This window comes from Corticium candelabrum, chromosome 5 (assembly GCF_963422355.1).
Source record: "Corticium candelabrum chromosome 5, ooCorCand1.1, whole genome shotgun sequence".
NCBI lineage: Eukaryota > Metazoa > Porifera > Homoscleromorpha > Homosclerophorida > Plakinidae > Corticium > Corticium candelabrum.
This window is the reverse complement of record NC_085089.1, coordinates 7,776,842-7,789,495: the sequence shown is the minus strand read 5'-3', so window position 1 is coordinate 7,789,495 and position 12,654 is coordinate 7,776,842. Positions and strand designations below refer to the sequence as shown.

Sequence of the window (12,654 nt, the reverse complement as noted above, 5' to 3'; positions counted from 1 at the left end):
ATGGGTCACGTGCAGTTCTGGTCACGTGTATTGCCTTGAAGTCCAGTGCATCCGTTAGTCTGCAGCTGGCTCTCTTTAGTGGAGCCAATGAGATGATCATACTGATACATCGGTTTTACCGAACAGGTTCTTACGTTTGGGGCCTCTTCCTGGTCTCGATTGCTGTATGGCCTACCTTGTAGCAGTGACTGCGGATGGTGGTCTGCCTCTGTTTGTACGAGCTAGAGACGGATCCGATTCGCTTCCATTTTCGGTTATTGCGTCTCTCAACGGCGTTCATATGTATGCAGAAGACAGAGGAGCCACGCTGAAAAGCACAACTGCTGGAGGAAAGAGAGTTGTGTGGAGAACGTTTCATGATAGTTTGACGTTGATTATGATCGATGTGGATGAGACTACCGGAACTGAGCATCACATGTTTAATCTTCTAGATCTGTGCTTCAGTGCTTTGGTTTTATACTTGGGAATAGGAAAGCTGAGTGACATCAGAAATACCGACCGTCTAAAGAAAGAAATGAAGTGTGCTTATGCTTTGTTGGACGGACTATGCAACTTTCACCAGTCTCTCGCACTCAATGGTCATGTGACAGGCTTATCTGATGTCATTGTAGGGCCTAATACTACAATACTGCAAACATATTTGGATGGTTTTGCTGACAGATTGGATACGAACTACGGCTGTGTGCTTATTGGTGGCAAAGTGTGTGCAGCTACAGAAAAGTGGTGGCAGTTGTCATGTAAGGAGGCTGTGTTGCTGAGTTGTCTTGTCAACTCTCACCAATTCGAGTCAACAGTTGACATTCCTGTGTTTCTCCCTGTTGCAAGCCCCAAGTTGTCTCATCGATTGCTGGTATTTAGATTTAAAGAGGATGTATTTATATGTGCTCTGTGTGGCCCAGAACATGATTTGCAGCAAGTTGAAAACGAGATAATTCCACAATATTGGAACCCTGCATCTGACTGTCTTGACTTTATTCTTCAGGATAAAGACCGGGGACTGCCTGATACAGTTCAACTAGATGCAGGGATATTAGCGTTCATATATTTATGCTTCGACTTGAACAGAAGTTTGTCATCCTTTCAAATAGACAGTAAAACTGATCCAAGACTACCACTTGAGAGAAGACAAAGAGTGCTCTTGCAGTACTATTTAACGACCCAACGTGAATTGATATCCAAAGAGGGTGTCACTGGCAACTTTGCTCTGGTGCATCCTGTTTGTGAGAGTTACTTGTGTGCTGATGATTACAAATCCTATTGTCTACTTGCTGGAAAACGTCAACTGTTCCTACTTTATTCTCACACAGTACCTACATTTGCATTGCGTGATGTCGCTCACCAAACAATACAGATTCTAGATAAAGCTGTTGCATGACACTGCTATATTGTCATATTGTCTCATAGTGGTGACATTGATAAGACTGACAGTGCTATTTGACAATACACTCAAACTTGGTACATACATCTGTGTACACACATTTCTCACAAAGCTAATGTACTGGCAGCATGTGTAGCAATCAATAATCTCAGAACGGGATATCATTGAACAGGATATCATTGAACAGGATATCATTGAACAGGATATCATTGAACAGGATATCATTGAACGGAATATACCTCTGAACAAATTTCTTCAGAGATACACTTCATAATAAATTATAACGGGGTGAATGAGATATACTTCATGAATACATGCATACAACGATAAATTAATTAACTACCAACAACTAATAATAGAAATTTACTAACCATTAGTAATATTAATAGCCAATTTGCCTGTGCAGAGAACAGGATGGTGAGCTAGTGACATAATAAAACTCAAAACTGTGTAGTTACGGCAACTTCCATTAACATAATGCTAAGTTTTCCGAAGTATGGAGAAACTCAAATTTGTAAAACAGTTTGCATAATTTTCAATGGTGGTAATTAAAAACAATTTGATTTCATATAGTAATTTCAATTCCAATTACAAGAGAGCTGGTTCTTTGCGACACACTCTACTACACATGCTGCATGGAATGAAGATCCAGTGTAGATGCGTTTGAAGTTCTGTTTGACCACAGTTTGCACCATTTTCTCGTTTTAGCTTACCGTCTTGCTGTTTCTCTGTTGCTTATCATTGAAGTCTGATTACCAACCTGATATCTTCTACAGAAATTCATGCTTTGAGTAGAACACTAAATATTAATTGGTGGTCACTTAGTCAAAATGTTGATTCCATTGTGACAAGTGAATGATAAAGTGGATATAGCAATGAACCTTCAGATCATCCACTACGAGTACTAAACACTTCAATGAGCCTAAACAAAATCTCTTGGTGGTTAAATTGTGTTAAACTGGAAACAATCTACACATACATGTTTTATTTAATAGTTTTGTGAAACTAGTTTCTCCCCTTTTGACTTCTGGGTGATAGCATCCAGAAATCAAAAGGATAAAAGGTAGGTGATGTGACAATAATATCTTATTTATGTTTTGAAAGATAGTGGTCTTGTCATGGGTATTCCATTTTGTTTTGGTAATGGAAGAGCTGCTTTTCTGGATATCCTTAGTTTTCCTGTGATTGGGTCGCGCCCCATGTATTTCACATCAATAATTTGACCAACTTGAAATCCAAGCTCAGAAGGATGATAAATCTGTCATTGCAATGACAAAAGCATCAATAATATTAACATACAAAGACTGATCTGCCAACTTACTCGATAGTGGTCCATCTGTGTAACATGAAGTAAAACAGGTTGCATACCAGGAAACAACTCCACCATAACGCCATAGTCTCTTCAATTATTAATAAAATGTTAGTTGCTATGTCTACAAACTAATACTAAACACACAGCACGAATACACAAACAAAAGCAAACAAACACAAATACAAACACACAAACAGACAGACAGATGGACAAACAGACAGACAGACAGACAGACAGACAGACAGACAGACATACATACAAACAAACAGACAGGCAGACAAACAAATAGACAGACAGACAGACAGACAGACAGACAGACAGACAATAATACAAACAAACATACAAATCTTACATAAACACCGTACCATAAGACCGTACCTTAGTTCTACAATCTTCACCGATTTTACAACTCCAGGTTTAAGCTCAGGAAACTACAAGAAAACGCAATGATCAACCACAAGTCAATACATCATACGAACTCCTTTTCTAAATCTTAATTAATTGATAAAGACAAACACATTACAATTGCCATACATCAAAGTCCTTTAGCACATTATTGATCCACTGCTTTGCTTCATCCATCACATCTTGTGTTCTAGCAAACAAACTAAACCTGGTTTCATCAATACTATCTATTTCTATTCCTACAAACAAGCCACAGTTCAAATTACAAAGTAAATAGCAACGCATTCAGGACAACACTAACCAAGATCTTTGTGCAATTTCCGGAGATTGTGACCACCAACGCCAATAAACCTACCTCTCTTGGCTAAAGGAATGTTAATAATCTCTGTAAATCCCCATTGTGGTTAACTGAAAGCAAACTCCACAAAAGCTTTGATCACTAATACCATAGATTGGCCTATTGTCCCTCCCCTCAGGTCTTGGTTCACTCAGCGTCTTGTCCATAACATCTAAAATTTCTTGATGAGCAGCTGCAAGAAATGTATTGCATTATAGAGCCACATCTAAAATAAATTGAACTAGAATCAATACCTGTGGCAGCTATGAGAGATTCTTTGATAATCGGTAAAGTCACTCCTTTGATTCGCTTTATATCTAGCTACAACGTGACATATCTATTAATTAAACGTTGTATGTACCTAATCTGTTGTTGTTCAGCACCTGGCAGGCTGTAATTCCATGTCTTGTGCCAGCCACCTTAAAATCCATGTCTCCTAGACCATCTTCTATACCCTTAAACAATCAATCAGCCACCAGTTGTCGTGTCAGTCATACACAACACCTACTGTGATGTCAGTCAATAACTTGAACTCCTCAATATCACCATTATCTGACTCTTTACAGACCAAACCACAAGCAACACCAGCAACAGCATTAGATACAGGGACAGCTACGCAACACACACCAATTTTAGATTGCAAAATGTCTGCTTAATTGTCCATGCCCGTAATCTCTCACCAGCATCCATAAGAGCCAAACTGCCTGCACACACTGTGGCCATAGAACTAGACCCTACGATAACCAAAAATGAGGACGTGAGAGCAATGACTTGAAACATCCAACAGAAAGTGGAAATGATACAGATATCATTTGCTTTAATTAATTAATCAATTCACTACCAATAAAATAAAAATTCGTTACAAGTCATAATGAGTCTAAAATACACACATTCATCTCAGCTTAAGTCACAAGCCACAATTAGGCCAAACACTTCTCTATACCATTAGACTCTAGAACTTGAGCTGACAATCGTATTGTAAAAGGAAACTCGTCAGGCACAACGTGTAAGAGTGCTCTCTCGGCCAAATTACCTACAAAGATACCCTTCAATGCATTTACAAAAATCTAATTAAACAATGAATAAATGTCAAACCATGGCCGATTTCTCTTCTGTTGTGTTGCATAACAGGTCCAATTGTATTGTTGCAAAACGGTGGAAACTTTGCATAAACAGCTGATATGTACTGCTATAGTACAGATTCTAAACTACTCAGTACCTCGTAATGTAAAATAAAAGCTTCTTCTTTTGCACCTCTAACCAACAGGGAATTCAGAATAGCTTACTAATAAACTAAATGTTAATAATGTAACAAACCCCATGGCTGCCTCCATAAGTTCGGTTTTCAGAGCTGATCTTGCAGAGCCAAGAGCTACAGTAGTAAGTACCTGTAACATTCACTGTGTAATACAGTATCATGTTAATTAACTTTCCATCACAAAAGGGGTCTGGTCAAATGCATCAAATAACTTACATTTAATTAACAGTTAATTAATTACAAATAAGCAGTCAGATCAACACAGTTCTACAAAATGTCTAGTAGCATCAACAGATATAAATTCATAATTCTACTAATGTTTTCAAACACAAAATGAAGAAGCATCTCACCATGCAGCTCTACATCATTCATCTAAAACATGTAGAGCACGTCCCTAAGATGTTGCCAGAGTTTGACAAAATTTTAACAAAAAAAATGATTTCAGTGACTATAACCAACTGTTTCATTTCAAAACTTTATTCTATTAATGAACAGATAAAATAAAGTTTAGATGTTTGGATGACCATGAAACCCTGTTTACAATCATTTTGCCTTACTTGTGTTTCTCCTCTCTGAAACATACAAGAGCCATGTAACGGTTGCTTCAAGTTCACTTCACAGCCCATTGGCCTCAGGTCAGAGAAGCCACGTCCATCAAACCTAAAACTTTAGTGAGCATTCATGTCTTAACAAAGTTTCTCTTAAATCACCTTGTCTTTCGGTTCAATACAACTTCATGAAGACAGTATCGAGTGACATGAAAAAAGGCACTCTCTGCCCACTCAGGAGTTGCAGTTGGAAACAACTCTAGAAAAAAGATAATCATATCATACAGTCAACGTATATAATGCTGATACATTGGTTACCTTGAAGTTGATGAACTGCCCGTTCTCTTAGGGGCTGGACAGACCGCTGGCTTTCAATCTGTCACAATTGCAAGAATCGGTAGGTAACAAAACCAAACACAGTAAATGCTAAACCTTCCTCTTTGAAGTATCAGTGAGAATATCTAGCACCTGCTCGCTGTATCGACTACCCACAACTCATTTTCAATACTTTCTGTGTCTCACACCTACCAAGTTACTGTCACTTACCGAATGGCTTCTTGTTGCATTTTCATTTTAATTTCAGCTACTTGGTAAGTTCTTTTTGGTTTACCAACTAACTGACGAAGCTCATTTATGGCCTTCACTATTTTCTGCCCCTATACAAACACTAAATAGCAACATCGCAGCAAAGTAATATATGACATCACACCAACTTCTTGATATCCAAGTTCTATTGCCTCATAAAATGCCTCTTGATCTACTTCAGAAGCAATTGCTTCAAGCATTACTGCAAAAAAGGCAGAAACGTACAGATACAACCCACATTGTGTGTTTCTCTGTGTACAAATATTAAGGTACAACATCATTGTAACTTTACAAACATAAATGGACAAATAGACAGGTGGTATACAATCTGGTGAGTAAACACAAATCATGACGAATGCTATTGCTCCACGTGGTATAAAAAATATTGACATGTTTGCCAACAAGGCAGCTTACCAATCCTGTCACTTGTACTGACTACAAGTAAGTCAAGATTGCTTTCCAGCAGCTGACAACAACCAAATAAAACACATCATACCTTCAACAATATTAAACATCACGTATGACTTTACCTCCTTGTTTGTTGGGTTGATGATTACACCACTGTCATTCTGTGCAAGTCGTACTGCACCTACATGCCACATAAATGTAAATAAACACTTCCAACTACTCCAACAATTCTTGCTCACCAACAGGGCCATTCCAAGGAATATCAGAAATCGTCAATGCAGCAGATGCTATAATGGAAATAAAATCTAACTCTTTCCATTGCCTTGCTCACTAAAATATCGACTAAATTTATGAGCTTATTAACAATAATATTAAAAGTGTGTGTGTGTGTCACTGTGTGTATGTGTGTGTGTGTGTGTGTGTGTGTGTGTGTGTGTGTGTGTGTGTGTGTGTGTGTGTGTGTGTGTGTCACTGTGTGTATGTGTGTGTGTCACTGTGTGTATGTGTGTGTGTGTGTGTGTGTGTGTGTGTGTGTGTGTGTGTGTGTGTGTGTGTGTGTTGGTCTTGTTGCTCTATTTATATGTATATAGCAAAGAAAAAATTGTTAATGATTCTGTCACACAGTACACAAGTTGGTCACAAACAAAATCCAAGCAACAGCATTTATGTCTCATTTTCTACTTACCACCATTAATGCTTAATACATCTGGATCATTGACATCATCTACAGACAATGGACTGCCAATAATCTGCAATAGACCGTGACAAATGAGAATGAGAGTGCAATAAAAAACACCAGAGTGTCAGAACCTGAGTATCATACAAATATCCCACAGGAAATTGTAGTCGAACAGATCGATCTAACAAATGTCATACATCATTATGCAATAACATGCAGCTCACATGTTCAAAGAATCAGTCTGAAGCAATACTATGCTTACCAATAGCTCTGCCTGTCACAACTTCCCTACTGCCAGCTCTCATTTCACGTCGAAAAAAGGTTCCTGGTATTCGACCGACTGCAGCTGCCTTTTCTCGGTAGTCTACCTAACACAACAGCACATAACTCCTAGCTATATCTTACTGTCATGAAAGCAAGATTAGAATGTAGTGCAGAGATAATACAACATGTTGATTTCAAAACCATTAATTATCAATTAACTTCTTCCATTAATTACCCTAAGAGCAATAGAATCGTGACTACTCATCCTGTCCATAGAGCTGACTGCTGTCACCAAAACGGAAGTGTGTCCAATCTATGAATATATGAGCAACCATGGAGCTGCACACAATATCCCAGATGTCACATAGTTGTTACTAACTTGCACATCTACCGCTCCATCTGCAAGTTTTGCTAGTCTTCCCGTCGTAAAAGTAATATTTCTAAATTTAAGTTTACGCCAGAAACACACCACGTGACGTCAATTCTCCATCACCTAACGGAGACCCACTACCTTCCGCCAACTTCCACTTCAATTGACGTGCTACTTGATCTCCACAAGCGGCCACGTGCATTTCTAAAACGCAGTAGCGACGAACCTCGCCACAGCTTATGAATCATTGGCGTCTTGCAGTTAATTAATTAAAGACGCCGGTACACGCGAGCCATGCGAAGGCAAGGATCCGGGATTCTGCCCAATTCCCGGATATCCCAGATGATTACGCAATACTACCACTGCACCTATTGCAAACAACCAATCAATCAGAGTGGTCTTCAACTGACACAGCAACTTAATTTCCCACTCACTAAAACATTTTCATAACTACTGCAGTGTAGCATTGGTCATAAAACACCGATACATAATACTTTCATCTACTGACAACCATACATGAATTCGAATAGTATCAATACACATCAATAACCTAAACAGCGTTCGCACACAGAACACATGAACCCATTGTCCAGAGTCAGCAAACTAAGAAGTTTTGGCAAGACCAGCCACAATTCTACTTTCAATACCGCACTCATTTACACCACGCTTCATCATGAAGAAACCTACAGGCACAAAAAGTTCTTAGCTACCATGGAAGGACTCAAATAATCAAGCACAACTATACCATTACAAGACACAAGAAGTAGCAGACTATTTTAATCAATTCAAAATACTGATTACTAATCATTATTACCATTCAAATCAGCCCAGCTGGTTCCCCACGAATTAGCAATCAACTGTAATACAACAGACAATCAACTCTAACTTTGTAGTCACTAATACATTGGGCTAAGCTCCTCATACCCAGTATGGTGTTCCATCTTCAGTTCCCCATCCAATGATCTTTACAGCATGACCTCCAACCAAACCACCGGCAAAGTGCTCATAGACTCCGCTTTTATAGGAATAGAAGTCTTGATACACCATAAATGCAGCCTCTACTGGACCATGGTCATAAATCTCCTCCATGATTGCTGTCATTGTTGCCTCCACGCGATAAGCACTGGCAGCGTGGTAAAGCTTAGATGATCCAGACCCACTAGGACAATTATTAGATCCTGACAGAAGGCACTCTCCACTGTTCCCATTACCACTTGTATATTGATAACAGTCATCCGATACAACCCTACATAACATCAAGATTTGTCGTTATTCCAAACATTGAATTAATCAAATTAACAAATCCCCAATAATTACTATTTTCATCAAACTATTCATTACAAGAAGTCATGAGCTACTATGTTCCAGGCAATAACCAAATTTAATTAAAATAGTGGCAAAACTCATTCCATTCAAACCTACTGGAGAAAAGTAAGCTACAGAAATTTCCTAAAAGCCAATCATAAAGTCGCCTTCTACTAAAATACTTAAGTCTTGCTACAGCAAAACGTGTTTCAAGTATAAACTATTTGTTAGAATAACATGATAAATTATTCATCGATGGAAGGGCTTCCACTATGTTCACACACTGAAAGCAGTAAGAAAGAATTGACAATTTTGCTTTCCTAGTGATAACAATGCATGAGCTAAGATTTCATCATCTAATCAGGAACGGCACAGTTCAAGATGACCCAGTTCATCTCTCTTTCTATTCAGAAGATCTGGACAAACAAGTGAAAAAGTTATGATTGACAAGAGACACAAAGGTATGACATCAGCCCTCTACGTGGCAACTATTTTAATGACCATAGCAACTAAATTTTTAGATGACAACTAACCCTGGTTCACCATGCTAACGCTGTCGCTGAAATAGAAATAAATACTAATAATAACTTTAATATTTATTTATTCTAGTAATATATATTCAATTAAGTGTCTGTAAGTGCAATAAATATATTTATTAAGTTAAAATTAATTAAATAATAATTTTACAAATAAATACTACCAATAAATACTACTCGAGCATTAGCATCACCATCAATGTCCACGTCAAAGGATGCTGCCCCCATAAAGGGAAAGTTCTCTCCAGACGAGAACACAATTTCTGTATCCATTAGGCTGCTTAAATAATGCTATACACAGACAGGAAACCAAGTAAACTTGTGCTTGAATATCACTTGTGGGAGACCAGGTGGCGACTTCTTTTGAATTCTTGCACAATACAAAACATATACATAGCAAAACTAAAGATCAAACAATTTGCACATTTGCTTTTGAAGCAAGGTCTACGGAGATTCACGATTATATTGTATACTAGATACATGACCCGTCCTTCGTACGTGCAGAGTACTGTAGTGTTATGATGGAAGAGTCAGTTTGAGCGTGTGCAGACACGTCATGTGCAATTTCTTGGTAGAAATCGACACACTCCCTGTGAGGATTCAGTTCAAATGACTGGTGTGGACATGTGTGTTTGAATAAACTGGAATGTGCTAGTTAGTTAATATCCCCTTGAAGACAAGTGAAAACTTAACCAAGTGTCATATTCCCAGAAATTTGCAGTGACTTTCCCGTTCAGAGATCTATATCTGAACAACAGAAATTTGAAAGTCACATGCAGTTTCTTACTCACCCATAGGATACATGCAGTAGCTTGACATGCAGGCAGGCATGATTTAGTGCACTGTTTGCTCTCTGTGATGTGTTCACACTCCCAGTTTAGCGCTCGGTGCAGGAAACGTGTAGGTTGGATTCAGTGCAAATGCAGTCACACATCTCTTCAGTGAGTCTTCTCGGAGCCATTTCAACAGTCCCATTGGATGTTATCACTTTGAAGACGTTGCTGCCGTTGCAGGAAACAGGCGTATCGAATGTGGTAGGTATTCGGCGAGTGTACTCGGAAAAACCAAAGGTAGGCGTATTTCTAAATACCCAGATATCCTACACAAAAATATCTTGTCGTTTTTGACGTTGCCGGTAATAAACGACACGCTCCGTGCATACCGTCCGAGGTCAGCTTAATTTGGTGGAGGTACGATGAGCCGTTGCAGAGTAATTCGCTTGTGAGTGGAGGCGTGTCCTCCTATATACGTACTGACCATTACTAAGTGGACCTCTATGTCTTTGCTCTGGATGTAGTTTGATGTTATCCAATGCACGCGAGTAGACGCGGGTTCTCCTGAGATATTTTAGAATATACTCAGCACGTTTCCAACCTATACATATGCACTAAACAATATTTCTTTTCGGAACTCTTATGTTTTTGCTTTGAATGTAGTTTGATGTTTAAGATAAACAAATCAACAACAGCTTGCTCAAATAACGCAGTCTGATGGGACTGCTGGATAGCTATAGCATTGTGACGTAACAATGGCATGTGAACAAACAATGGATATTGAAAGTGAGCATTGCACTCTTAGTGAGTAGAAAACAAAACTATGCCATGAGATTGAATTAACGTAACAGAAACTTTCTTCAAATTGAGTCTATCAGGGGCATTCAGTTTCCTTCTTGAACGGTGAACAGCACTATCATGTAGTTGTACGATGCACCCCCAAAAAGGGGACCCGACTGAAAAAGCTGAAAGATGACGCCACCCTGCCCATGTTCTTACCCATGTCGAGTTACGCCTGTACCCCAAATTTTAGCCTCGTGGGTGATCCGGTCTAGCCGGCTATCGAACTTATACATATATACAAACACCGCCGATTTTATATAGTAGTATAGATAGATAGATGTCAAGACATACTCGGGGTATTTTTTATCACAGTCTACAACATGCATTGCACATGTGAGTTGCATATATACTTTACACAAGAAACCACTATGGTTAGGTCGTTAGCATATAATGAGTGTATCACATTGCCTGTGCTGCTGTTTCTCCATCAGAAACTGAGTGATAGAAAAGCATATATTACCCTAGCCATTCAGACAACTAGGCTGGCTGACAAGCTTCTTTACTGGCTACTAAACCGTTTTCTTCACTTGCAAAATGGGCCAACACCTGAACTTAATTAAAGGACTGTTATTATGTGAGTAAACTCAACACTTCTTTAAAACGAGTATCCTACAAGTACTGTCAATGTTAAGTTACATAGCCAGCCGTCACTTACCCACTAGACATCATATACTGCCAAGCCTTAAGAGGATAACCACCACCGCAACCCATATTTCCATCTTTGGTATCACATGACACCAACTGCTGCGGAGACAGAACGACATTGATTTTGTTGTCGGATTCAATCGCAAATCGGTCGGACAGCGCCTCTGAAAACGACAAACAACATATCGCACAAGAAGCCACCGAAACACGCGTCATGTGACTATGACAAACCGACCTGTGGCCGCAAACGCCCAACAGCTCCCACACTGAGCCTAACGGAAGCACAAACGCATCTGACCAACAACGCACATGACGTAGATGATGAACTTCTCAGTAGTCTACTTACCTGATTTCTAATACCATGAATGCTGTTGGGCCATTTGCTTCTAGCATCGAACGTTTCCGGGAGTTCCACATTTCCGTATGACGATTTGACGGGCAGCGTGAAGTCGTCAGAAGACTCGATGAACGTTCCCGCTAGGCAGCGAGCGTCGCGGACGGTCATATTGAAAAACTGCTTGTTGAGGCCAGCACGCCACCTAATCACAAGCGAACAATACGCACGTCTGCGTGCCTGTAGTGACGTGTGGCCATGTTGTTGCCTTACTTGCCGTGCTGATTGACTTCATCGATGAGATCGTTGTCCAGAATTGGAGCGTCGTCTACTGTCGGACGGGCTAGCGTCGTAGAGACGACGAGCAACAACAACACACACACAACCTTCGCTGACATGATCGATCGATAGACTGCACGGAACTCGGTCGACACTTACTCCTGATATCTTAGTCACATGATACAAACAGGAAGTGTGTCACGATTGAAGGAACTTGGCAGCGAACCAGATGCATACGCTATGCGTTGTGGTTGAAATTCCAAGGCGTGGTGACTAATATATTTAAATGTCTATAAAAAGTTTTAGACACGGAAGTTGGGGTTTGTAGATGTATATCTAGTTTCAACATTCCGCCTGGAAGCGATTAGGCGTCTTCACCAATTTTGTCTCAAAAT

The 12,654-nt window shown here is 39.5% G+C and overlaps 3 protein-coding genes across 4 annotated transcripts; 1 reads left to right on the top strand and 2 right to left on the bottom strand.

Moving 5' to 3' along the window:
* The first annotated feature begins 58 nt into the window (after window positions 1-58).
* On the top strand, window positions 59-1,454 carry LOC134180067 (protein fuzzy homolog). Its single transcript, XM_062647149.1, has one exon. The coding sequence runs from the start codon at window positions 167-169 to the stop codon at window positions 1,373-1,375; it is 1,209 nt and encodes a 402-aa protein (XP_062503133.1). The 5' UTR covers window positions 59-166; the 3' UTR covers window positions 1,376-1,454.
* Window positions 1,455-2,300: 846 nt separating this feature from the next.
* On the bottom strand, window positions 2,301-7,820 carry LOC134179464 (polyribonucleotide nucleotidyltransferase 1, mitochondrial-like). Of its 2 annotated transcripts, XM_062646363.1 has the most exons (29): window positions 7,686-7,820; window positions 7,554-7,614; window positions 7,410-7,487; window positions 7,173-7,278; window positions 7,042-7,091; window positions 6,917-6,980; window positions 6,471-6,518; window positions 6,354-6,412; window positions 6,238-6,289; window positions 5,952-6,025; window positions 5,785-5,894; window positions 5,671-5,722; window positions 5,557-5,614; window positions 5,401-5,497; window positions 5,248-5,350; window positions 4,750-4,820; window positions 4,652-4,688; window positions 4,528-4,594; window positions 4,376-4,465; window positions 4,113-4,166; window positions 3,941-4,044; window positions 3,816-3,887; window positions 3,687-3,753; window positions 3,542-3,625; window positions 3,397-3,480; window positions 3,225-3,334; window positions 3,069-3,121; window positions 2,700-2,778; window positions 2,301-2,636 (listed from the first exon to the last, which is right to left on the bottom strand). In XM_062646363.1, exons 1-29 carry the CDS (start codon window positions 7,790-7,792, stop codon window positions 2,469-2,471), a joined length of 2,259 nt encoding a protein of 752 aa, XP_062502347.1. In that variant the 5' UTR covers window positions 7,793-7,820; the 3' UTR covers window positions 2,301-2,468. The 2 variants fall into 2 exon arrangements, with proteins under 2 accessions (XP_062502347.1, XP_062502348.1); XM_062646364.1 differs by lacking the exon at window positions 7,686-7,820 and having other exon boundaries at window positions 7,173-7,274; window positions 7,554-7,572.
* A 119-nt stretch (window positions 7,821-7,939) lies between these two features.
* On the bottom strand, window positions 7,940-12,422 carry LOC134180116 (cathepsin B-like). The gene is made up of 7 exons (XM_062647202.1): window positions 12,254-12,422; window positions 11,993-12,185; window positions 11,882-11,918; window positions 11,657-11,810; window positions 8,469-8,790; window positions 8,359-8,401; window positions 7,940-8,227 (listed from the first exon to the last, which is right to left on the bottom strand). The coding sequence occupies exons 1-7, from the start codon at window positions 12,376-12,378 to the stop codon at window positions 8,148-8,150; spliced, it is 954 nt and encodes a 317-aa protein (XP_062503186.1). The 5' UTR covers window positions 12,379-12,422; the 3' UTR covers window positions 7,940-8,147.
* Window positions 12,423-12,654: the final 232 nt, after the last annotated feature.